A 23,859-nucleotide genomic window follows, 5' to 3' on the forward strand; every position below is an offset into this window, starting at 1 on the left:
TGAGTTGGTGTAACAGGTAACGGAGAGCACAAACCATCAAAGCCCTTGACTTCTTGTTCCAGGAGTGATGCACTGCTTTTGCTTCTAGAATCTCTCTTCGGCATGTTGATCTTGACGTTAAGCTAGCACTAGGCTAACGCAAAGCTAGGAAGTTAGCGTGTTACTTTTTCACGTTTATTTCACAAGAAATCCGTGTTAGGTACTGTTCCATTTACTCACAGTGTTCTTCTTTTTCAAAACGTAGGCACAGCAGTCAATGCTTGGTTTATCTGTCTCTTTTTGTTGCAGTACAAATTATAGCTTCGGAGCTCACCACCCACTAACCGCACGGGTCGCCATCTTGACTTTGACCACACGGCTTGCTAACTTGTTTGTCGCTTGTTTGGTATGTGACGCAATAGGTCCACCGGAAGAAGGTCCAATAGCAACCAGCCGGCCGCTGTGATGGCCGAGTGTAATAAACCACCTTTCTTGTAATCCGGTCGTCACGTGGCTGGGAGGTTCGTATCCCAAACTCGCCGGCGTGGTTTTTTTTCGTACCCGTTTTCCGGGAACTCTGCCTCTGATTGGCTAGTACTCGTTGCCTCCGTTGATTAGGTTGGTTAAGGTTAGGGTTAGGGTGGGGTTAGGGGCAGGGTTAGCCAATCAGAGATAGAGTAGGGGCGGGTTTCCCGGAATCCAGGTGAACGCTCTCTCAACGAGTACTAGCCAATCAGAGGCAGGGTTCCCGGAAAACGGGTACGAAAAAAATCACGCGACTCGCCGTAACCGGTCACGGCCAGAGCGTCCACGGGGTAAGGCATTCATTAGGCCACCCTTACCCAAGGGATAGTGGGTGTAGCTCGGTGTAGTGTTCGGGAACTCGTCACTCTCCAGCGACCCCTCTGGCCCATCCTGCAGCCACCGAAAGCATTCTCCTTACGTCTCCTTCGCGGCCTGAAGGTAATGCAATCCATGCGAGGCAATAGCGAGAGAAGCCGACACGAGTTGGAAGGAAGCTGGTGTTACGACTGTCTCCTTCCTGTGGAAACGTGAGCCAGGGGAGTTATTCGACAAGAGTTCCGGCCATATGCCACTGGGTTAATCGGGTGGGATAAGGGGAAAAACTAGAGATAAATTAAAAGAAAAAAAGCAACCAACTGAAAGGGGGCATATCTACCTACCGTACCGGGGTCGGACAAACTTCCGTCAATAAATCGATTCTCCCCCGGTTCTTGTAGATTGGGACAACGACAGTAGTCCAATTACATGGCCTAGTCGACCTATAACCGTAGCTCGACTCGTCACAGCCTCTCGCCCTTGACATCAAAGCGATCGCCCTTGACACCTGCTGACCCCCCCCCTTCACCCCGGTACGCCAGCTGGCCATCAAAGCAATCGCCGGTCTCCCTTAAAAAGCCTGAGCCAGCTCCTGCTCTACCCCTGAGATCGGTCACTTCAATAAAGACTTGATTCTTCCCTTACCTGGTTGTCCCGTCTGCTTTTGGGTTCTTTCCTGATACGTGACACGACTTAACTGTGCATGTAAACGCAGTGTGGTGACGATTCGGCTGTACATGCCATAGATTAGAAGCCCATCAGAAACGACACAGTTATCCACAGACAGGGGCGATATGTCAAGGGGAATGTTGACCACAAAAAACACAGTGATAAGACGTGTGGATAAAGTGCATGGGAGCACGATGACAATGAGGTCTGCCCAGCAAAAGGGAAACAGTGCCATAAATGCAAAAAATGTAATCACTTTGCTAAAGCTTGCAAAACAGGACAACAACAAAGACAGACACGTAGAGTACATAGTGTAAACTACTAATAAGACACGTTAGCACCTAGCTAACGGGTCTGGCCCTTTAGCCGAGCGGTTAGTGATGTCGCCTTGTGGTGCAGTACACCCGTATCGAATCCCGCACCGGGCAAGAAAATAACGGGTTACATCGGTGGGACCCGGAAGTGTGCAGATCCTCAGAAGTCCTTTCGGAGCGCGGGAAGAACAAAGCGCGAGGGCGCGCTTCCGGGAGAGGGTGACGACTGTAAACTACTAATAAGACACGTTAGCCCCTAGCTAACGGGTCTGACCCGGCACGTTCAAGCCACTCCCCCAGCTCGGACGTGCCGGAAACATCCGAGCGCTCGGCTCGCGCTCTGAGGAGACGAGAGCTGCACTGCACCAGGTGTTTGCCATCATCCATCAGGCACACCTGCGGTAATCAGGCAGCCCTCTACAAGAAGTCTCCCAGAACACCACTCCGGGCTTCGACGTACTGAACCCTGCGACTCTCCCTCCGCGACTTCCACGGCTCCCCGCGTCTCCAGCGACCTTCACGTTTTTCCCCGGACCTCTCCTGCGATCTCCCCCCTTGTCCCTCTACCTGGACCCCCTCCTTTCGGACTCGACTTCCCGGATCTCGGACCCGGACTTCCTCGGACAATCCCTCTTGGATCACGGACTGGACTTTCTCGCCAGGTGCACGCACATTATTTCAACACCTCCTGGTCATTTACATACCGCACCACACATTGGCTAAAAACACTCACACATAGTGATACACGCCAACCCCGGGACACCACACACAGTTTATTCACACACCCCACTAACAGAACGCTTTTCGCACCATACATTCCCCTCCCACAATAAAACCACTTTTTGGATTTTGAAGTCATCCTGTGTCTGTCTGCCTTGGGTTTCGCCACACGGGTCGGGTTCTGGGGCGCGAGCATAACAGGTGGAGCAGAGACCGGGACGGCTCGGAAGTGGGGTAATTGGCCAAGTACAATTGGGGAGAAAAAAGGGGGGGGGAAATCCGAAAAGATTAGAGACTTTGTTGTGTAGTCGGTTCATTCATTGTTCATGCATTGCAATACCACCACGCCACCAGAGGGCGCAGTAGCCTAATGATTGTTGCTGAGTGTAGTACGGTGATGAAGAAGTAAGATAAAAAGCAAGGAGTTGAAAACGTACGGCGCTCGTCTCTTGCCTCGTTGTGATTCTACAGCTATACTAAGGTGATAAAGTCTAGTATAGGACAGACTTGTTGAACATGTTTGAGAGATTTGTTGCTACACAAATATTACACATTCCATCTAGACAGTTCATCAGACTGAAGAGGTCACTGAGATGAGGGATGAGACGTTTCTGTCAATCAACGTTGTGTCCAGATCAGGGGTTAAAGTGGGATTTGGTAAGTGGGGGATCTCTAGCTAACGTTAGCTAGCTAGCTATCGCGATTAGTTGTTTGAATGGTAGCTAGCTAGCTAAAGTTAGGCTAGCTAACCACTGGTCCAGTAGTCCCGACGTTAGCATTGTTGGCTAACAATAGCTACCGGTAGCTAACGTTTGCTAGCTAGTTAGTTATTTGAATGAAAATATTGCATGGCCAGAGCTAAGGTTGGACAAACATAACTAGCTAGCTACCGGTAACGTTACCGGACGCTACCGATAGTTAGCTTGCCTAGCAGCATTCAAACACTTGGCCAGCAACGTCAGCAACTAGCTAGCAACGTTACCGGGTGGAAGATAGCTAGTTAGCTAGCTAGCTAGCTAACGTTACGTTCGCTAACGTTAGTTGCTTGAATGAAAACCACAGCAGAGCTAGACAAAACTATTGGAAATACACTGAAGATACTCACTCTTTGTGCCCCCCAGTCCAGGATAATAGTGCAGGTAGCAGGTTGACGCTCTCTCGAGTCTTGTCTGCCTGGTGCGGTGAACTGACCCTGACCCGTGAGTGTGAAGCCCGTCTCTTCTGACGTCATGTCTGGTGAAGCCAGACAGCAGGCAGGTGCGGGTCACGTGAGGACGCGACATCATTCAAACTTTTAGAAAAAGTAAAGTAGTATAAAAATAGAAGAACGACTTTATTTGAGATTTATTTTGTAATGCTTGTGAATTGGCTGCATCATGTTTTTTGTTTTAAATTTTACTGTGACAAAAGGTTGAAATTACTTCTGTCTACAGAGTGCTGCCGGATCTCAGCTCCGGTTGACTTGGGGGAGGAGGAGGAGGAGGGGAAGTGCCGGTGTCGGGATCCGGGTAGCTCCGGCCCACTTTAATCACTGGTCCAGATGAACTGGTTCTGCCTTCACCGATAAGATGAGTAAGCACAGTAGAAAAAGTGAAGAGGTTGGGGCAGAATATAAGAGACATAATAATAGAATAAACAGGTGTCGGTCGTCACACGAAGCTGCCTGTCATGAAAGCAGAAGCTGGAAACTGCAGCCAGTGACGATCAGGGGGGGAAATCATGACTGTTTGTTGAAGCGTCGTCTTTACAGGAAGTTGTGTGTTTTTTTTTCTAGTTCGGTTTGACTTCACCTCACATGAATTTATCTGTAATGATGTGGATCCAGCTGTTCTGCACTTCACTCCTCCAAGGTAGGCTGATGTGGAAAATTAACCTTGAAACTCCTTTGTGTGTGTGTGCGTGTGTGTGTGTGTGTGCCATGGTGTCCACTCTCTTGAATAAGACTTTGAGATAACTGTGTGAAAGCACACAAGGAAACGAGGCCCCCCGTCAAGACGGATGGAGCAGAACTCTGTCGGTATATAAAAACCATTCTTCATGCCGTTGTTTTTTTTAAAAAAATCATTAACGTTTGCAGTTCAGTATCTAATCTGAAAAGGAAGAATACATGTTTAGCGTATTTTATGTACTAAATATCTCTTACTGACATACAGGAAGTGTTGGGTTTTAGGGCAGCATGTGATAAACGCATGTCTGTCATCCTCAACCGTTGCGTTTTAATTTGGTCATCAGCAAAGTGTTGCGTAAAAGCTGCCAAGGCTCCACAGTTTCCTTACATATCACCCCAGATTGTACTGTTTTTGATAACTTTTAAATTAGTATTCACATTTTACTAGTATTCAAGGGGAAGGGGGTATTCCTCGGCAGCAGTTCCTACAGGGCTGTGGTCCAGTAGATAAGCCAGTACATAAACTCTGTCCCTGTATTTGGACACACGCATGCTCGCAGTGTGTACATGGCAGAAAAAAAGATGGCTCAAAACTCATCTTTGTGAAGCGTCGCTTTATATACGTCAGCTGGAGGGATTATTGAGGCATAACAGAACCTTAAAATTGAAAAAAAAAATGGAGACGGCCTACGTAAGTGAACTCCCAAATCCTCTAAAATATATTGTGTTTGAAAGACTTTATTTTGATGGCATTTTATTGGAGGAAAGTTAAAAAGTTGGTTGGGTGCAATTCCAGGTTGTGAGAAAAGTTGACTGGCAAGGATGTAAACACATTTGTTAACGACGCTTGAGGCTAAAAGCATTTTCTACAAATGTACAAAGTCTGGGATCTTTTTAGGTTATTACCACTAATTTAAACTTCACAGAAAAAATTCACGCCGAGTCTGTTTCGACACCTGGGAAACACCCTTTGGTTTGAAATGTCAACCGTTTTATCTTCTAACATAGTGGCGCAGGAGCTTAGGTCTTCTCTTAAACATCTCAAAATTAATATCTAAGAGATGGTTGGGAAGATATCTTATATATATATAAATTTTGATAAAAGAAACACTCAATGGTAGGGAAAGTGCTCAACAAATAAGAAGCAAAATAATCAAGTGAGTCAAGTACATTACATTAGGTACATTACAATCATTTAGCCGACACTTATCCAAAGCGACTTACAATAAGTGCATCATTTAACATAGGAAATCAGGAGAACTACGAGTCATCAGAGGTCATAAGTGCATCTTCTCTCTAAACAAGCATCTAAGAGCAAAACCAGTGCTAAAGTAAAAGCGTGAGAAAGAGATTTTTTTTAAATAAGTGAATACAATTGAATACAGTAAGTGCTAAGAGCAAGTAAAAGGGTAGTAGTTCTTAAAGAGGTGAGTTTTCAACCTGCGCTGAAAGATGGGCAGCGACTCCGCTGTCCTGACATCAGTGGGGAGTTCATTCCACCACTGTGGGGCCAGGACAGAAAAGAGCCGGGACCGGGTCGATCGGCAGCAGGGGCCTCTAAGCGACGGGGCAACCAGGCGTCCCGAGGCAGCAGAGCGAAGTGTTCGGGGGGGGGGTGTAGGGCTTGACCATGGCCTGGAGATAGGAAGGAGCTGTTCCTTTCACTGCCCTGTAGGCTAGCACCAGAGTCCTAAACGGGATGCGAGCAGCTACTGGGAGCCAGTGTAGGGACATGAGAAGGGGAGTTGTGTGGGAGAACTTAGGGCGGTTGAACACTAGACAAGCTGCAGCTTTCTGAACAAGCTCCAGAGGTCTGATGGCCGACGCCAGGGCACCAGCAAGGAGGGAGTTGCTGTAGTCCAGCCAGGAGATGACCAGAGCCTAGATGAGCACCTGTGCCGTCTCGTCGGTGAGGAATGGGCGAATCCTCCTGATGTTATAGAGGAGAAATCTGCAGGAGCGAGCAACCAATGCAATGTTTGCAGCAAACGACAGTTGGTCGTCCAGAATCACACCCAGATTCCTCGCAGTCCGAGTTGGCGTCACCAGGGTGTTGTCAGTGATGATGGCCAGGTCTTGGTGCAGGCAACCTTTTCCTGGGAGGAACATCAGCTCGGTCTTGACCAGATTGAGCTTCCGGTGATGTGTCGCCACCCACTCCAAGATGTCAGTCAAGCATGCAGCAACGCATGTCTCTACTTGTGTGTCAGAGGGAGGAAAGGACAAGATCAGCTGGGTGTCATCGGCATAACAATGGTAAGAGAAGTCATGCGAGCGAATAACAGAACCCAGGGATGTCGTGTACAGGGAGAAGAGGAGAGGACCCAGAACCAAACCTTGTGGAATGCCTGTAGTCAGTCTGCAAGGCTCCAACACAGATCCTCTCCATGTCACCTGGTAGGAGCGACCCGTCAGGTAGGATGCAAACATTGAGAGTGCAGAGCCTGTGACACCCAGCCCCTCGAGGGTAGAGAGGAGGATCTGGTGGTTCACTGTGTCGAATGCAGCTGGCAGGTCCAGGAATATCAGGACAGAGGAGAGAGAATTTGCTCTCGCAGAGTGCAGTGAATCTGTCACTACAAGGAGGGCCATCTCTGTCGAGTGACCCACCTTGAACCCAGACTGGTCGGGGCCCAGGAGGTTGTTCTGGTGGAGGTACAAAGAAAGTTGGTTAAAGACCGCACGTTTGAGAGTTTTGGATAGAAAGGGTAGAAGGGAAACCGGTCTGTAGTTTTTGATTTCAGATGGGTTAAGTGATGGCTTCTTGAGAAGGGGGGTGACTCTAGCAGTCTTGAAGGCACATGGAAAGCATCCTGCCTGGAGGGAGGTGTTGATGAGGTGGGTTTGAAAGGGAAGGCGTTCAGGTGCTATAGACTGAAGAAGAGGGGACCGGGTCAAGGGAGCATGTGGTGGGGCGACTGGATGTGATGAGGTTGAGGACCTCGTCGGGGGAGAGTGGAGCGGGGTGGGTGGGATAGGGTGGGACGCGGAGAGGTGAGGGAGGGTGGGTCGTTCAAATAGAGAAGGACAGCTGCTGTCTAAATGTAAGCCAGTGGTGATTACATATGTGGCAGGAGTGTTGGAACAGTTGTTGAGTCTTATCTTTTGCAAAAGACTCACCCGGTTCTTTGATTCAGGTCGACATAGGCAAATAAGAAGTCAGACGACTTCTTGCTGGTTCGTATCATTTTATTGGCACACAACAAATAGTTCACAGGTAATGCTGCAGCGCTGGAGACGTACCCTCGGTGCAACCGGGGGTACATCTGCCAAATAGTGGAAGAACATAATCATAAATACTAAAACAACAAGGCGTGGTGCTTTTTGGAGACAGGCGTGATCTTCTTTTTTGGTTTCCCTTCGTCATTGTCGATTACGTTTTCCTCGTGTTGTTTTGCATGTGTAGCGCGTGTCCTAATCAGGTTTATGTGCATGGCGCTCCTGCTCCAAGGCCGTCCTAATCAGGCCGGTGTACACAGATTCCCTGGCCGTCCTAATCAGGCCGGCGTACACAGCGTTCCTACTCCCAGGCCCAGCTCCTTTACAGTTAAACCGCATATTTTCCAAACACCGTGTCTCGCTTGCTTTCAAACCCAGAACACACTGTGCCAGGAATTGGTTCACCTCCAACAAATGGCAATATACTGCGCGCTGTTAAGTGCCAGGAGGATTGCCATGAATCGTACATCGGGGAAACCAAAAAACTCTGGCCAAGAGGATGGCGCAACACAGGAGAGCTAACACGTCAGGCCAGGACTCCACAGTCTACACCATCCAAAGACCAGTGGACTGGCCATTCTTTCAAGGACGAGGATGTGCACATCCTTGATAGGGAGGAACGCTGGTTTGAATGGGGAGTCAAAGAGGCCATCTATGTGAAGAGGGAACGACCCTCCCTGAACCAAGGGGGAGGCGGCGGTGGGCTAAGAGTACATCTGTCACCATCTTACAATGCTGTGATTGCAAACATTCCCCAATCCTCTGTGAATAGTACACACGACCATTGTAACTCCAGTTAATGGTCACAGCAATTTGCACATGAAACCAATCATTGGTTTTGGTTGTAATGCAATTCAATTCAATGTGCTGTCATTAAAACAATGTGCAGGTACATGTTAAAAAATGAAATAAGGGCTGCGGCTTCACCAAACAGTGCAAGACAGACGAACACAGAAAACACGGTATAAGATGTACACAGACAAGGCCAAAAGCTCAAAATAATTTAAAAAAGAGCACGAGTACAAAATATTTAAAGATATCCACAGACATTCAGTGGGTAGCCAGGTTCAGGTGGGCAACAGCTCGGGGAAAGAAGCTGTTTTTGGGCCTGGTAGTGCGGGCTCTGAGGCTCCTTTAGCACCTTCCAGAGTGCAGGGGGGGAGAAAAGTCCATGGTTGGGGTGGGTGGGATCTCTGCTGATGCTGAGACCCCTTCGAAAGCAGCGTTTGTGATTGCATCTTTCTGGTCTACTGAGGTGCAGTTGCTGTACTACACTGACATGCAGCCGGTAAAGATGCTCTCTATGGTGCAGAGGCAGAAGTTGGTGAGAATTTTGGGGGAAACTGTATCAGTTTAAGTCATTAATTATTGTGCTGTTTATAAGGTTGTTTATACGTGTGCTGTTTATAAGGTTGTTTAGAAGGTTGGGGATATGTGCAGTCAGCTGAGACTGACAAAGTCACTTCGATGAGTGATAAAACGCTTCTCCCACGTAATGTTGTGTCCAGACTCCAGATGAACTGATTCAACTTCCTCGGATTTCCTTGCCGGGATTATTGAGCACGGATCAGTACGTTAATGTTGTCTCTTAGTGCATGCGGGTAAATGGTGAATGGACTGCATTTTATTTTAATTTTTTATTGCTTTATTGATCCCTGTGGAGAAATTCTTCCTCTGCATTTAACCCATCTTAGCTGTGTAGCTAGGAGCAGTGGGCAGCCGCCATGCAGCGCCTGGAGATCAACTCCAGTCCGTCTTGCCATGCCTCACTCAGGGCCACAGACAGGGATATTAACCCTATCATGCATGTCTTTTTGATGGCGGGGAAACCGGAGCACCCGGAGAAACCCCACCGCAGACACGGGGGAACATGCAAACTCCACACAGAAAGGACCTGGGATGACCCCCCCCCCCAAGGTTGGACAACCCTGGGGTTCGAATCTAGGACCTTCTTGCTGTGAGGCGAAAGCGATAACCCCTGCGCCACCGTGCCGCCCTTTATTTAGTGCTTTTATAATCTACCGACCACTCAAAGCACTTTTTTTACAATGTCTGCCTCACATTCACACACACATTCATACTGCTGAAGCCATTGAAACTCACCCACAGTGGATCAGTATGAACTTCCGTCTTAATGAGACACTTGTGGCCTCTCCTGCTGGTGTACAATAGGCTGAATGTCAGTGTTCGTGCATCCAGTCCGCACGAGCCGGAACAGCATTTCATCGGTCAGCCTGTTTCTCTCTTTTGACTTGATGTGCTTCGTCATTGAGAAGCTGCTCTTGCAGATGTAAGTGCTCCCAAACATGCTGGCCATCGAGAGTGCAGAATCCACGAGGAGAGGAAAAGGGGACTCGGGTAGTGGGCTCCAAAATGAAATTCCTCTCTCATTGCACTTTGCTTGAAAGAAAGGGTCTGACTGTAATAACAACAACAATCATCATCATCATCATCATCATCATTACATTTATATAGCGTTTTTCTAGACACCCAAAGTGCTTCACATTGAAGGGGGTAAGTCACTTTAACCACCACCAATGTGTAGCACCACCTGGGTGATGCACGGCAGCCATTTTGCACCAGAACACTTACCACACATCAGCTTAAGGTGGAGAGGGAGGAATCACTGAGCCAATTACATGGGGGGATGATTAGGTGGCCAGATGGAGCGAGCCAGGTTGGGAATTTTGCCAGGACACCGGGGAACCCCCTACTCTTTGTGATAAGTGCCATGGGGTCTTTAATGACCACAATGAGTCAGGACCTCGGTTTAACGTCTCATCCGAGGGGCTCATAATAATAATAATAACTAATATCAATATAATAATAAATAATGGCTTGCATTATTTACTATATTATATTACAGTGGTAGCTGCTGACCAGCAGGTGTTTGGATTTCTGGGAGCATCTGTGACCTTACCTGCAGGAACCGCACCTTCATCGAATATCACCAAAATCATATGGTTCATACGACCCAACGAAATCCGGATTGCATCTTTCCTGGGGAATAAGATGACCATCTATCCCATCCCACAGTTCGTGAGGAGAATCGCTCTCAACAAAAGTTCAGGTAATAGACAGGACCGGAAGCTCCCTGTTGTTTTAATCACAGTCAAGTTTATTGGCCAAGTGTGCTTATGCATAGGAGGAATTTGACTCCAGTTTACAGCAGCTTCTAGGACTTATATATATTGATATTAGTTATATATATATATAATTACAAAAACAAACTAACAAAAAACAACAAAAGAAAATAAATAAATGGATTAATAGAATACTGGAGCTAAGTATGCATGCACAACAAGGTAGGTCACAACTATACAGAGTTTTATTATGGCTGGATAATTTATATGATATATATTATGTACTAATATTATATACTAAAACTATATATCTACTATATATTAAGATAGAAGTAGGAAAAAAACTTTAATACATCACAGAACAAGCTTGTTTTGTGTGTCACGCGCTCGTCAGCTGCCAATGTGGTTGTAATGTTTCTGATGTTATTTTTCAAATGTTTTCTATCCCCCCGTTGGTTGCTGTGCATCGTAACTAGGGGCATGATGCGGGGCAACGTAGTATTTGTTGGCTGTGTTTTGTTTTTGTTTTTTTGGTTGTTTAACCACATTAGCAGCTGATGATAGCGTGGTGCACGAAACAAGCTTGTTCTGCTATGTATTACAGGTTTTTTCCTACATCTATCTTTATATATATATATATATATATATATATATACACTACCGTTCAAAAGTTTGGGATCACCCAAACAATTTTGTGTTTTCCATGAAAAGTCACACTTATTCACCACCATATGTTGTGAAATGAATAGAAAATAGAGTCAAGACATTGACAAGGTTAGAAATAATGATTTGTATTTGAAATAAGATTTTTTTTACATCAAACTTTGCTTTCGTCAAAGAATCCTCCATTTGCAGCAATTACAGCATTGCAGACCTTTGGCATTCTAGCTGTTAATTTGTTGAGGTAATCTGGAGAAATTGCACCCCACGCTTCCAGAAGCAGCTCCCACAAGTTGGATTGGTTGGATGGGCACTTCTTTGAGCAGATTGAGTTTCTGGAGCATCACATTTGTGGGGTCAATTAAACGCTCAAAATGGCCAGAAAAAGAGAACTTTCATCTGAAACTCGACAGTCTATTCTTGTTCTTAGAAATGAAGGCTATTCCATGCGAGAAATTGCTAAGAAATTGAAGATTTCCTACACCGGTGTGTACTACTCCCTTCAGAGGACAGCACAAACAGGCTCTAACAGGTACTATTTAATGAAGATGCCAGTTGGGGACCTGTGAGGCGTCTGTTTCTCAAACTAGAGACTCTAATGTACTTATCTTCTTGCTCAGTTGTGCAACGCGGCCTCCCACTTCTTTTTCTACTCTGGTTAGAGCCTGTTTGTGCTGTCCTCTGAAGGGAGTAGTACACACCGGTGTAGGAAATCTTCAATTTCTTAGCAATTTCTCGCATGGAATAGCCTTCATTTCTAAGAACAAGAATAGACTGTCGAGTTTCAGATGAAAGTTCTCTTTTTCTGGCCATTTTGAGCGTTTAATTGACCCCACAAATGTGATGCTCCAGAAACTCAATCTGCTCAAAGAAGTGCCCATCCAACCAATCCAACTTGTGGGAGCTGCTTCTGGAAGCGTGGGGTGCAATTTCTCCAGATTACCTCAACAAATTAACAGCTAGAATGCCAAAGGTCTGCAATGCTGTAATTGCTGCAAATGGAGGATTCTTTGACGAAAGCAAAGTTTGATGTAAAAAAAATCTTATTTCAAATACAAATCATTATTTCTAACCTTGTCAATGTCTTGACTCTATTTTCTATTCATTTCACAACATATGGTGGTGAATAAGTGTGACTTTTCATGGAAAACACAAAATTGTTTGGGTGATCCCAAACTTTTGAACGGTAGTATATATATATATATATATATATATATATATAATCCACTCATTTGTTGAGCACTTTTATCAACACCACTGGTGGTTTCTGAAAAAAAAGAAGCTATATCTAATATATACTATATATATACTTAGCACAAAAAGTAAGGAAATGTGTGTTTGGTAGATTATTTCTTTGTTGTAACAATGCTTCTTGGCAATAAATCTTATACTGTTGGAAAGCCTGTTTATTTCCCTTTTAAATGGGGCCACATTTGTGATATAACAAAGGTGTTATTATTTGTATAAGCTTTACACAGAGTAGAAAATAGGGAGCTATTTTTCCTGTTTTGATAGGTGTTTGACATAATTCCCTTTTTTCCATATCAGGTGATTTGGCTATCAGTAATTTGACCAGAGAAGATGCCATGGAATATTATGTACAAGTCAAAACCAGAGGGTCCCCAGAACACAAGCAAAAAGTCAGCTTAACAGTCCAAGGTAAGAGATGCCACATCTGTTACCACTACATCTGTTAGACTGTCTGGACGTCTTAAATTTAAAGTTCCCTTCCAGACACGTTTTGAAGTTTGTAAATACTCTGAGACGATTACGTCGTCAGACTCTGCGAAGTAGTCTACGAAGACTAAAGATTTATATTAATGAAAATGGGAAGCCTGCTGAATTCATTTGGGTTTTTTTCAGGGCCGATACCGATTATTGGTAAGTTATTGAGGCCGATAGCCGGTATTTGGGGCCATGTTGGATTGTTTATTAGTCCGAAACTCGCCATCCACCCTTTTCGTTTTTATAGTTTTCTGGAGAGTACTATGTGTTTGTGGCTATAGCATTATAAAGCTTAGTGGTTATTCTTCAATAAGCCCTGTGATGGTCTGGCGGCCTGTCCGGGGTGTCTCCCTGCCTGCCGCCCAATGACTTCTGGGATAGGCTCCACCATCCCCGCCACCCTGGGTAAGGATAAGCGGTTTGGATAATGAACGGATGGACGGTTTTCCCACATAAAAAGTAAAAAACAAAACTCTGAAAAGGGCCTGGAAGCAAGCAAGCAAGCAAAATTTTATTTATATAGCACTTTTAAAAACACACAGTTACAAAGTGCTTTACACTCCATACACAAAAATACATTACATTACAATACAGTCATTTAGCCGACACTTTTATCCAAAGCGACTTACAATAAGTGCATTTAACGTAGGAAATCAGGAGAACTACTAGTCATCAGAGGTCATAAGTGCATCTAAACAAGAATCTAAGAGCAAAACCAGTGCTAAAGTAATACAAACAAATGCATAAAATAAACTGAGTGAATATAAAAACATGGCATTGGGAGTAACAGACCAAGCTAAAAATGAAACAAAACAGAAGTCAGGGGTGGAAATCTATAAAAAGGCTTGCCTGAAAAGATGGGTTTTTAGAAGCCGCTTAAAACAGTCCAAAGAATCAGTGAATCTAACGGATTGGGGGAGGTTATTCCAGAGGCTTGGGGCTAAAACTGCAAGGGCGCAGTCACCTTTTGTTGTGCAGTTGTAGTGAGGGATGGATAGAAGACCAAGGTTTGAGGATCGGTTTGGTCGGGAAGTGGAACGAGGAATGAGGAGATCAGAAATATAAGTGCGGGCAAGATCATGCAGTGCTTTAAATGTAATCAATAAGATCCTATAGATCACTCTGAATTTTACGGGAAGCCAATGGAGGGGTGCAAGAATAGGGGTAACATGGGACCTACGGCTAGTTCTGGTTAGTAGTCTAGCAGCTGCATTCTGGACCAGCTTGGTTGAGGCCAGAGTAGAGGGAGTTACAGTAATCTAGACGGGAGGAAATGAAAGTGTGAATTAATTTTTCAATATCATTGAAAGGCAAAATATTTCTGATTTTTTGTTTTTTTTGTTTAATATTTCGTAGCTGAAGAAAACAGGATTGGACAAGCCTAGTAACATGGTGATTGAAAGACATTTTCTGGTCAAAGATGATACCAAAAGTTTTAGCAGTAGGTTTTATGTTTGAATGACGTGGACCAATAAACTGATCAACTGCAGTGGCAAAGTTCTCAGGACCAATTAAGAGAACTTCAGTTTTGTCGGGGTTTAGATGGAGGAAATGTAGGGATATCCGGTCTTTGGTGGCAGCTAAGCAACCATGGAGGGAAGACAGTTGATTCAGGTTATTGGGTTTGGCAGACAAGTAGATCTGCGTATCGTCGGCATAACAGTGGTGTGACATGTCTTGAAAGCGACTAAACAAATGACCCAGAGGAAGCCTGTATAAAGAGAAGAGGATTGACCCAAGGACAGACCCCTGAGGGACTCCACACAGTAGGGGAGCTGATGAGGATCCAAGATTGTTAACACAAACATTAAAATATCTATTTGTCAGATAAGAGTGAAACTAATTTAACGCTGTACCAGAAATGCCAACCCAGTTCTCCAACCTATCAAGTAAGATGGCATGATCAATGGTATCAAAGGCAGCAGTTAAGTCTAGGAGAATAAGAACAGTGTACTCACCTTTACCAGTGTGCATAAGAATTTCATTGGACACTCTTAGTAATGCAGTCTCAGTACTATGCTTGTGATGAAAGCCGGATTGAAATTCATCAAAAATATTATGACCCTCAGTCAGCTGCAGGATTTGTTCTGCAACATTTTTTTCAGTGATCTTGGATAAGAAAGAAAGTTTGGAAATAGGTCTTTAATTCTCTACCCTTGCCGGATCAAGGGAGGGTTTTTTTGAGGAGGGGCTGAACGCAGGCAATTTTAAAGTAGTCAGGTACAGACCCGAATGTGAGTGAGCAGTTGGTGATAGGGAGGAGGCTGGGACCTAAGCCATGGAGGATGGATTTTAAAAAAATTGTTGGAACTATATCACAGGGACTGGAGGAGGGACGCATGAGGTCTACAGTATTAACAAGGAACTGAAGCGATATGGGAGCAAATTCCGACATCAAGATCAGACAGCTGAAAGGGGCGGGGAGGGGAACAGTTGGACCTTAGAACGATGGACCTTAGACCGTCGATTTTGACAACAGACAAGACATTTTCACAGTCATTAGCAGAACAGGCAGAAATGGTAGAAGAGAGGGATTCACAAGCTGACTAAACAGAAACTTAGGGTTATGTTTATTACTCTCAATCAAGTCAGAGAAGTAAGCAGCTCTCAAATCTTTAATAGTTTGATTCAATTCAGACAGTAACTCCTTCATGTTGAGTTGATGAACTTCAAGAGCAGATTTTTTCCATCTGCGTTCGGCCTCCCTATATTCCCTGTTCTGCTCTTTCTCCCTCACTGAGAAATTCAGGATCTATGTGAGGACTACTTAATAAGAGACGCCTTCACATAGAGTTGATATGTCTGCAAACCCTCTATTTCAGATTAGATCTCAGGCCATTCACATCTTTTAATAAGCAGCCACATGATGTTGGATGTTAATACAAGGCCAGCTACTTTGAGTCAGATTACACAAAACGAAGTGATGGAGCTTGAACCAGAATATACCCTGATCTGTATCTGTTCAACCATACAGAACCGTTGAAGGACCCCAGCATCCTTACCGTCTTCAGTGAGCCCAGAGAGGGAGGCTGTTTTATGGCCTTCGAGTGTACGTCTCCAAACAAGGGGGTCAACATATCCTGGACGGTTCAGGCCTCTTTGAATGTTGTGTATGGCAGCCGTAATGAAGGACACAAGTCAACCTTGTTAATTTTCTCAAGCTCCAACAATGAGTTCAATTGCACCTGCACCACCAGCCAGAACTCGGAGAAAACCTCAAGTTGTGTGACACACAGATGTAAAGGTGAGTTCACTGCAGAATTATATCAGACGACATGATACTATATTGAGGTATTGTGAATGTGGCATAAATTGATATATACAATATAATAAGATATGCTATATGATACAATACAATGTGATATGACATGAAATTGACAAGATGTGGGTGGTCCCAGTGGGGCATCGGTCTATCGGTCGCAGGGCCCATTGGTGCTTGCTGTCTGCAGCTTGGGCCCCTGCAAGTCCGCCTTGTGCCTGCACCTGGGGGTGCACCTTGGGTGCGCCGGCTCAGCTTGTGCTTTTGGGGACTGGTTTGTGCTCCTTGGGGGCATATGTGGGTGTTGTTCTGTGGGCTCCTGGCCCCCCTGTGGGTTCGGCATTCCTCTGGGGTTGCGGAGCTTTGGGCTGCGGTTGCTCTCTTGGTTGTGGGGCATCTGCACAGCTGCAGGGCACGTGGGTGGCTGCAGGGCCGTCTGCCACTCAGAGGCACTACGATAAGTCCCACGTGTCAAATGCTAGAATTTATTGGGATTGAACCCGTACGCTCACAGGTTGACACGTCACATACACACTGCTGGCATCTGCCTGACGTACTCCCAGGAGCGCTCTCTGGATTACGTCCTTCTTCCTAGATCTTTCTCCCCCTTTGTTCTCTTTGCTTTTCTCCTTTTGTTCTCTCCTATTCTTGTCTTCTCCTTTATCTCTATAACTGCTATCCTAAATTGATATTGATCAGATTAATCTAATTATGCTTTGTCAAACACTTGTCATTGTCTGTTTCTGTGTGTTATCAGATACAGGTGGTCGTTTTTCATTTCTAAGTTTCCTTGTTTCACTTGTATTGATGGTCCGCCTCTCGGAGAAGCGATGCTCATTGGTTGTTTGAAACGTTTCTCTCAATAACCGTTGTCTCCAGATGAACTGATTCAACTCGCTTTGATTTTCTGACCTGGATTATTGAGCAGCATTGGCACTCTTTTACTACTAGCGTTAACTTGCTGGTAAACAAAGGCAAACGATGATAGTTAGATCGACATGGAAACGTTTATTTACTCAGTGACTATTGTGTTTTGTTTAACGTTGCTAGTAGGGGCGGCACGGTGGCACAGTGGTTAGCACGGTCGCCTCGCAGCGAGAAGGTCCTGGGTTCGAACCCCGGGGTAGTCCAACCTTGGAGGTCGTCCCGGGTCGTCCTCTGTGTGGAGTTTGCATGTTCTCCCCGTGTCTGTGTGGGTTTCCTCCGGGGGCTCCGGTTTCCTCCCACAGTCCAAAGACATGTAGGTCAAGTGGATCAGCCATACTGAATTGTCTGTAGGAATGAGTTTGTGTGTGTGTGTGTGTGTGTGTGTGTGTGTGTGTGTGTGTGTGTGTCGGACCTGTGATGGCCTGGAGGCCTGTCCAGGGTGTCTCCCCGCCTGCCGCCCAATGACTGCTGGGATAGGCTCCAGCATCCCCACGAGCAGGATAAGCGGTTTGGATAAAGGCTGGATGGATTGCTAGTATGGTACTCGGCCTGTTGGTTTGTTATTAGCCGGTCTTGCTATGCTAAGCTAGTTGTTTTTAGCCACCTCAGCCTGTAGTCATCTGTTCGCTGTAAGTCTGGTCCATGCCACATATTTGGTAAAATAATGGTATCACATGGAGGTGACACCCTTTGTATAAATTGCACTTTACAATGTTAGCTGGCTGATGCTACACAAGCTATCACTGCCTGAACACACTGCAGCTGCCATTTTCTTGTTGTTCTCCCACTGAAAGGGTTCACTAATGTTCCCAAGTACGGACATATTTTTATCCATCCCGTATCCGAACCGCTTATCCTGCTCTCAGGGTCGCGGGGGTGCTGGAGCCTATCCCAGCAGTCATTGGGCGGCAGGCGGGGAGACACCCAGGACAGGCCGCCAGGCCATCACAGGGCATACACACACACACACACACACATTCACACCCAGGGACAATTTAGTACGGCCGATTCACCTGACCTACATGTCTTTGGACTGTGGGAGGAAACCGGAGCCCCGGAGGAAACCCACGCAGACACGGGGAGAACATGCAAACTCCACACAGAGGACGACCCCCAAGGTTGGACTACCCTGGGGCTCGAACCCAGGACCTTCTTGCTGTGAGGCGACTGCGCTAACCACTGCGCCACCGTCCCGCCCCACCATATTTTTATTTTTCATACCTCCACTTGGCAGGACTCTAATTGTTTGCTCGTTTGTTAAGGCTACGCAGCAGCATGCACGCCCCTGTTGGGGTTGGATGTGGGGCGGGGTAGGGAAGAGGGATCTGGGGAGGTGGATGGCAGGATTGTGGGTATTATGGTGTGTTTGCACCTGGGGTTTTTTTTTGTCCCCCCCCCCCCCCCTTTTTTTTTTTTTACCTTTTACTCATCAGAATCATGTTTGTTGTTCGGGGAGTCTGACAGCAAAGGCCCCGTCACCTTTGGTCGCTAGCCGAGACCCAGGAACAACCAGCAGAACCCTGATCTATGTGAACACCCAGACACACATCATATAAAACTATACGAGATGAGATGATAAGATCTGACTTTGTGACTTTGAGGAAGTGGCTTTGCTTGTCAACACCCCCCCTCTCTCTCTCTGTCCCCCCCCCCCCCCATCCACCATATATTTTTTTAGGTGCAGTTAAAGCCGCCGAGGCTCTTCAGACTTCACACTTCGGTTTCGGTGTTCTGCTGGGATTCTGTCTGGGAACTCTGCTATTGGCAATATGCATTTTTATAGGTGAGAAAAAAAACTTGTTTTGAAAATCCGCCCTGCTCTCCTTGATTTACCGCAACGTAGACCGGTAGGTGTTAAAACCTCAGACCTGCAGGACAGCTGGGGGGTCTACTAGCTGGCCACCACCAATCTGAAGCAATTCTTTCTCTTTTTTTTTTCAGGTAGATACAAAAAAACATGTCCAGAGAGTAAGTCTTCATCTCTGTCTTCTCGTTGATTTATCACATATGTCTGTCGCGACACATTCTTGTGTTCCACTGTAATCGCATACAATACAGATTACTCCCGGATACGGAGAACATGGTTCGGGTAACTTTGCTAAAACAATCCAGCACCCCATTTTACAGGCCACCACAATTTGGAAAAATTGGCAATTGGTTAAAATCGAGATCCAGTATTTGTGATCCATGACACTTCTGGAAGATGTTTCTTCGCAAAACGCAATTTAAGGGCGTCCGGGTGGCGTGGCGGTCTATTCCGTTGCCTACCAACACAGGGATCGTCGGTTCGAATCCCTGTGTTACCTCCGGCTTGGTCGGGCGTCCCTACAGACACAATTGGCCTTGTCTGTGAATGGGAAGCCGGATGTGGGTGTGTGTCCTGGTCGCTGCACTAGCGCCTCCTCTGGTCGCTCGGGGCGCCTGTTCGAGGGGGAGGGGGAACTGGGGGGAATAGTGTGATCCTCACACGCGCTACGTCCCCCTGGTGAAACTCCTCACTGTCAGGTGAAAAGAAGCGGCTGGCGACTCCACATGTATGGGAGGAGGCATGTGGTAGTCTGCAGCCCTCCTCGGGTCGGCGGAGGGGGTGGAGCAGCGACCGGGGCGGCTCGGAAGAGTGGGGTAATTGGCCGGATGCAATTGGGGAGAAAAAGGGGGTAATAAAAAAAAAACGCAGCTTAAACAGGAGAGATGTCATTCTAGAATAGTCATGTGTGGCTCATTGTGTTGTTTAACTCATACTTGTGTTACTCGTTGTTGTGTTGCTCTGTGCTGTATTCCTTTCACATCATTGTTATTTATTGTGTTCATGCGAGTGTGTTTGTGTGTTATTTGAATACATTTTTTATTTTTGTATACATGACAATCGAATGTTTGATGGACAAATGGAAGATGAATGCTGGGAAAAACCAAACAAACAAACATGGAGGTCCTGCTGTATGGATAGTGTCTGCACACAATGCAAATGTATGCTCATACAGATCAAATAGACACGCACATATTTCTCATGTCAGTCAGTAAAGGATGTGATGGTGAAACGACCTCTCTGAGCTTGACTCGTCTGTCTGTGAACGTCCTGCAATCCTCGGCATTTTCTTCATTAAAAACAGGGTTCCCGGGCTTTTTCAGGCCGACAAATATTTTGCACTCTAAAATAAGCAATAAGTTCTCGTTACCTGTCAAAAAACGAGATGCTCAACGATCAGGGTTGAGCGGGCTACTTTATAAGTGTATTCTGTTACAATTACAAGTTACCTCTTGAAAAATGTATTCAGTAACTTACTCCAAGCGTCACAATAGTAAAGCCGTGTAATCTGATTACTTGGTTACTTTTGCATTACCTCAATGGCAAATATGAGAAAAAGGCCAAAGAAAAGATGGCAGTAACGTGACTTTTACTTAAGTGCATTTTGCAAGAAAACCAAACAAAGTAACCTTATAAAGGACAATGGGGACACCAAGCATTTAAGCACCAAAACATGGAGCAGAAAGGTGAACAGACAATGCTGTTTTAGTTTAATACATAGATTAAAGGCACCCACCGTCTGCTCCATCAAGGAAGAGTAGCCACGGTGTTTTTTTTTTAATCAACAAAAGATGTCTCTCAATTTACCAGTCAGTCTTGGTTCCAACCCTCACCTATGGTCGTGAGCTTTGGGTGGTGATGAAAGGGTGAGATCGTGGATCCAAGCGGCTGAACTGAGTTTCCTCCGTAGGGTGTCTGGGCTCAGCCTTAGAGATAGGATGAGGAGCTCGGACATCCGGAGGGAGCTTGGAGTAGAGCCGCTGCTCCTTCACGTCGAAAGGAGCCAGCTGAGGTGGTTCGGGCATCTGATCAGGACGCCTCCTGGGCTCCTTCCTTTGGAGGTTTACCAGGCACGTCCAACTGGGAGGAGACCCCGGGGTAGACCCAGAACTCGTTGGAGGGACTACATGTCCAGTCTGGCCTGGGAACACCTTGGGATCCCCCAGGAGGAGCTGGAGGGCGTTGCTGGGGGGAGGGAGGTCTGGAGTGCCCTACTTAGCTTGCTGCCACCGTGACCCGACCCTGGAGAAGCGGCTGAAGATGAATGAATGAACGAATGAATGAAAATCAGATGTCCACCTTCTGAACTGTCAAAGAGAACATCATAAAAGAAATGCAGGCAGTAGGCCTATGGATTACAAGTTAAAGTATAGTCTATGTCTATACGTGTCCCACATTGTCCCACACAAACACACTGTTTGTCCCACATTTGATTTGTTGGCCTCTGGTCACCCTACAGGCAAGCCAGAGTAAAAGAAGGTGCCACAGAGACACATCTGGGCAGTCTGTCAGTAGGCTTGTCTCCTTTAGCTCAGAAAAGTAAGTGACACTTCTATCCCATCTTGGCTCCCACGACCGTCTTACCCCTGCAGGCCCCATGAACCCCACCTCAATGGAAAAGGTTGCTTTTTTTTTTAAATAAATAATTTCCTTGATTCTATGGATGCACATACAGTGTGGTGTTCAGAGTGTGGCAGGCTCAAAGGGTTCACGTAAAGGGAAACGTACAATAGACTAGACACCTGCCTACAGTATGTAGACCTGTGTCTCTAGAAAACACGTCTCAGTTAAGCGCTTTATTGGCGAACACACACAACAACACACAAAATAAATTCAATGAACATAATGTAGTATTATACAGATGTACAATGTGCTCTTTTATTTCTTAGCAGAATTATATTATTTGGAGCCCCGTCTCACCAGTCTTCGTACAAGAACACGATACTACGCTTTCACATTGCGTGCAGATGATACGTCAGTGCTTTGCGTTAACTTCTGCGGAGAGCTGATGCGTCCAAATACCACGCGTCACCTTGAACGGTCATGACGTCACCAGCGAGGCTCAGTTCGCCCAGTTCACGTGGTGCGCGGACAACCACAAGCAGGTAAGCAGGGCAAACAATCTTTTGTAATTAAATCATGGTATTAACGGTAGTACTTATTTCATTAACTCTAACCCTGACCCCAAACCTAACCCTGACCCCAAACCTAACCCTGACCCCAAACCTAACCCTAACCCTGACCCCACACCTAACCCTAACCCTGAACCCAAACCTAACCCTGACCCCAAACCTAACCCTGACCCCAAACCTAACCCTGATCCTGACCCCAAACCTAACCCTGACCCTGACCCCAAACCTAACCCTAACCCTGAACCCAAACCTAACCCTGACCCCAAACCTAACCCTGACCCCAAACCTAACCCTGATCCTGACCCCAAACCTAACCCTAATCCTGACCCCAAACCTAACCCTGACCCTGACCCCAAACCTAACCCTGACCCTAAACCTAACCCTGACCCCAAACCTAACCCTAACCCTGAACCCAAACCTAACCCTGACCCTGACGCCAAACCTAACCCTGACCTTGACCCCAAACCTGACCCTAATCCTGATCCCAAACCTGACCCTAATCCTGACCCCAAACCTAACCCTAATCCTGACCCCAAACCTGACCCTAATCCTGACTCCAAACCTAACCCTGACCCTGACCCCAAACCTAACCCTGACCCCAAACCTAACCCTGACCCTGAACCCAAACCTAACCCTAATCCTGACCCCAAACCTGACCCTAATCCTGACCCCAAACCTAACCCTGACCCCAAATCTAACCCTAACCCTGAACCCAAACCTAACCCTGACCCTGACCCCAAACCTGACCCAAATCCTGACCCTGGCATGCCCGCGCTTCTGGTGGACCGGGCAAACTGGGACTCGCTGGTGACGTCGTGACCGTTCAAGGTGGCGCCTGGTATTTGGACGCACCAGCTCTCCACAGAAGTTAACGGAAAGCACTGGCGTATCATCTGCACGCAAAATGGGATTTTGGCGTAGGCGCTGCACGCGAAGAGTACTATCGTGCTATTTGCAGCTTGGTGAGCCCGGGTTGACAGTTTCCAGGTGACGGAGAAGGAAGAAATAGGGAAACACCGCCTGCGTATTTCAAATCACCGAGGAACGTATAATCCCCTGCTAAAATACAGGACGATTCCGTATTTTAAGGGACGGGTGGCAGTATAATCAAGCACAAAACCGTCCAGAAATAAAATAAACTTCGAGTATACTATTCTTTGTAAGGGATACGCTTCCGTTTTATTAAATGCACCAAACCACACGACCCCTGTGTTTTTTAATGCTCCGAGTCTATTTTGTCCCGTTTTACTGAAGTGCATCTGCACAGACAGCTGTTTAAATCACACCAACACCCAGCTGTATGTGTTTGGAACTTATAAACCGTACTTACGTTGACTGGTCAAGGCCCCGGCCTGTCTGTGAGCTTGTCTGTTTCACTACAGGCCGATTCCTTACTTCCACGGTTGGCGTAGAAATAAAATCAATCAATACATACAAATATCAGTGGCGGCTGGTGCTAAAAATATGTGGGGGGGGGGGCGCAATGTACCTTTGCACAGCACACCTGGCAGCTGCTTTAATGTCCACACAGTCACAGAGTTATTAAGCAGGACCATGTAGCCTATAGATTTTATCAGGGTTCGTAGACGGTGGATGATTGACGGTCGAGACGAGGCGTCGCGGTGGGTGTGAACATGA

General features: G+C 46.2%; 1 protein-coding gene across 1 annotated transcript; it reads left to right on the forward strand.

Annotated features, from left to right (window-relative positions):
- The first annotated feature begins 3,988 nt into the window (after nucleotides 1-3,988).
- Nucleotides 3,989-20,657, forward strand: LOC130130839 (T-lymphocyte surface antigen Ly-9-like). The gene is made up of 7 exons (XM_056300683.1): nucleotides 3,989-4,094; nucleotides 4,297-4,372; nucleotides 10,496-10,699; nucleotides 12,921-13,031; nucleotides 16,072-16,341; nucleotides 18,962-19,066; nucleotides 19,225-20,657. The coding sequence occupies exons 2-7, from the start codon at nucleotides 4,318-4,320 to the stop codon at nucleotides 19,278-19,280; spliced, it is 801 nt and encodes a 266-aa protein (XP_056156658.1). The 5' UTR covers nucleotides 3,989-4,094; nucleotides 4,297-4,317; the 3' UTR covers nucleotides 19,281-20,657.
- The last annotated feature ends 3,202 nt before the right edge of the window (nucleotides 20,658-23,859 follow it).

Source organism: Lampris incognitus, chromosome 20 (genome assembly GCF_029633865.1).
Source record: "Lampris incognitus isolate fLamInc1 chromosome 20, fLamInc1.hap2, whole genome shotgun sequence".
Classification (NCBI taxonomy): Eukaryota; Metazoa; Chordata; class Actinopteri; order Lampriformes; family Lampridae; genus Lampris; species Lampris incognitus.